At 33.7% G+C, this 2,937-nt stretch overlaps 1 protein-coding gene across 1 annotated transcript; it reads left to right on the plus strand.

Annotated features, from left to right (window-relative positions):
- Positions 1-1,566: 1,566 nt before the first annotated feature.
- Positions 1,567-2,319, plus strand: LOAG_18937 (hypothetical protein; the record flags this gene model as incomplete). Its single annotated transcript, XM_020451599.1, has 1 exon — positions 1,567-2,319. The coding sequence occupies one exon, from the start codon at positions 1,567-1,569 to the stop codon at positions 2,317-2,319; it is 753 nt and encodes a 250-aa protein (XP_020304604.1).
- Between the last annotated feature and the right edge of the window lie 618 nt (positions 2,320-2,937).

Consider the following 2,937-nt stretch of genomic DNA (forward strand, 5'->3'; position numbering starts at 1 on the left):
GCGACGAGGATATCCTAAACTGGTTCTAAGCGACAGTGCTAGTCAATTCCAACTTGTATTTAGAACTATCATGGATCAAAACAAATATTTTTTCGCTTCAAAAGGATTGATATGGAAAAATATTATACCCAAAGCACCATGGAGCGGAGGAGTTTATGAAAGAATGATTGGACTAACGAAAGGAGCGCTCAAAAAGATAATAGATAGAAAACTTTTATGGGAAAGAGAATTCATCACACTAACAGTAGAAATTGAAGGAATACTTAATACCCGACCATTAACTTACTTAAATTTTGATGGTTACAAAGTTATAAGGCCTATTGATTTCATTTCACCATATGTTCCATTAGATATACCAACAAATGAAAATAGTATACAACATGAATTCACAATTCACCCACTAAATACTAAAAAAAATTAGTTAAGTATTGGTCTAACACTCTCAAAACATTAGACGTATTTTGGAAAATCTGGAAAAACGAATGCCTGAGTAATCTTAGAGAACGTACCCAAAAAGAAAAATATCTCTCAAAAGAATGGAAAATCGCAATCCGTGGCGTGGCGAAATAGTATTGCTAAATGAACCCGGACTACCAAGAGGTATGTGGAAGTTAGTAAAGATTCAAGAGCTCAATATTGGAAAGGATGGAAGAGTTAGGAGTGTATTAGTGCAAACCCCTAATGAAAAACTCAAACGACCAGTTAATTTACTTTATCTCCTTGAAGTAAAGAAGAGGATAGTGAAAAAATCCGAATAGCAAAGGATAAACCAAACGAAGAACCGATCGCTCTCCGAACTAGAAGAGCACTAAGAGAACGAGAACTTAGTAAATCAGGTACTACAATGGAAAATTTATTATTAATTGGTACCATTTTATTATTGTTTTTAGCAATTTTTTCCACTGAAAATTGTAAACGGATTTCTGGAATACCATTTAACCTTTCCACAGAAGTGGAATTGCGATAATCCATTCACTGCAAACTTCACAATAAACGAGATAGTGATTTATACAAAAACTCGTGTGAGGATACAGCACTCAAATGCAGTAATATAACCCGCACGGTATGCACTAAAGCTTTCCTAAGAATTTCTCCATCTGTGGAATCAGACCAAACTATCATTTCGGCGGTTACCTCACACTTTTGTAGAGCACTTGATAAAAAAGGATAAACGGAAGGAATTTTCAACAGATATCTCCAAATCAATGGAGAACTATAAATAATGTGCAATATTCTTATGGATGGTTTGGAATTCGATGCCAATCAACAACAAACTTCCTACTACAAAAGGGAGAAATATTCATCTATGATGGAAAGGAAACAGTATCGGATCTCGATACTATCCAACATTGTCTCACGCAAAGTGAAAAATCCACAACTAATACAAGTATTATCTTATGGAATAAAACAGACGCTAAGAGTAAGTGCTTATATCGAAAAATTGGATATTACAGAGCACGAGTTTATGATACTCACATCATCGTCGATGAATTTCAAATGGCATTTACATTTAAATATAACTAAAGAATTGATTCAAGAAACTGCGACTTTATCAATCCTATCACAATGGACAACAATATTATAATCGACAAAATAAATAAAATAAATCTTTACCAAATTACAAATCAAGTAAATTCAACCTATAAAAAATTACTCATGATAGAATACAACGAAGAAGAGGAAACTGATCCGGAAACTACCAAACTTCAATATCTCAATAATATTCTTCAAGAACAATTTCAGCAACAATTTAATGAAATCTATCAAATTAGTTGTCGTAATCGTAATAACTTACTAACACTTATTGAGTGGATATCGCATGATAATCCTATTGTAGCAGTTAACCTAATGCTACAAAGGAACGACGTAATCGCAAAACATATCAATGAAAGTCTCCAAATCGCACCTTGCAAATCGAACAAAACCGAATTGAAATCAATAAAATTTACCAGTGGTATCATCGATCACTTTGAAATTAAAAGAATAAATGCTGAGCTGGAAATCTTATCACAACAAAGGATCTACAGCAATTATCAAGCCAAACGGGCAGAGTGGAATATCTGGAAAGAGATCAACCAAGAAAGCATCGAACTATCAGAACAAATAGAAGATGGAGTCAACAAAATGACCGAACTAATACAAGAAGAACTGAACAACTTTGTGATATATTGGAGACTCATCATTTCTGGTGTTTGCGTTTTTATAATTTGTTTGGTAATAATTATCATTAAAGTGAAATTAGAATTGTTCGGTTCCATATTTCATCTGCCTTTATTGAACGTTCAAATCGAACGACAAACCCGACTGAAATTGAATTAGCTGTTTCACTAAAAACTCAACAAAACCAAAACACATTTATTAAACAATCAAACCAAATAGATACTTTTTAATTACATCCCCCAAACCTAAGATGTTTTCGCAGTCGCGAGTGTCGTAAAAACCGAAATAGTTGTATCATGGAATTATTCATTCAAATAGTTTGCATCTACATTTGTTTTTTCTCTCTCATGCCTAAGGTCATGAGTCAGCTATCTAATCTTTAAATCGTTAAAGGAGCTTTGTCTGATGTTGAACATGGATAGGCATACTGTAGCGATATCTAATCTTATAAACATGTTTATCTCTAGATATCTGCTAAGCATCACGCTTCTTTCTTTTCTCCTTACACACTCCTTATATAAACATAAGGAATCCTCAGATTTGCCAAAAACCCATCTGTCGACACTCAGGTTCACACAAGCGCTCTTCATCTATCTCCCAATCTATTAATCCTTACAAAATCTCATTATTCTACCGGCTTTACCCTGGAAGTCATTCTATTGTAATTCGAATTATTTGAACATATCTTCACTGTATTTGGTATCCAAACGATAATAAAAGATAATCTGTTGTACGTCTCGAACATACAACGAACCGGTACACTGTAAATCATTCCTT

This window comes from Loa loa, assembly GCF_000183805.2.
Source record: "Loa loa unplaced genomic scaffold supercont3.707, whole genome shotgun sequence".
Taxonomy (NCBI): Eukaryota; Metazoa; Nematoda; class Chromadorea; order Rhabditida; family Onchocercidae; genus Loa; species Loa loa.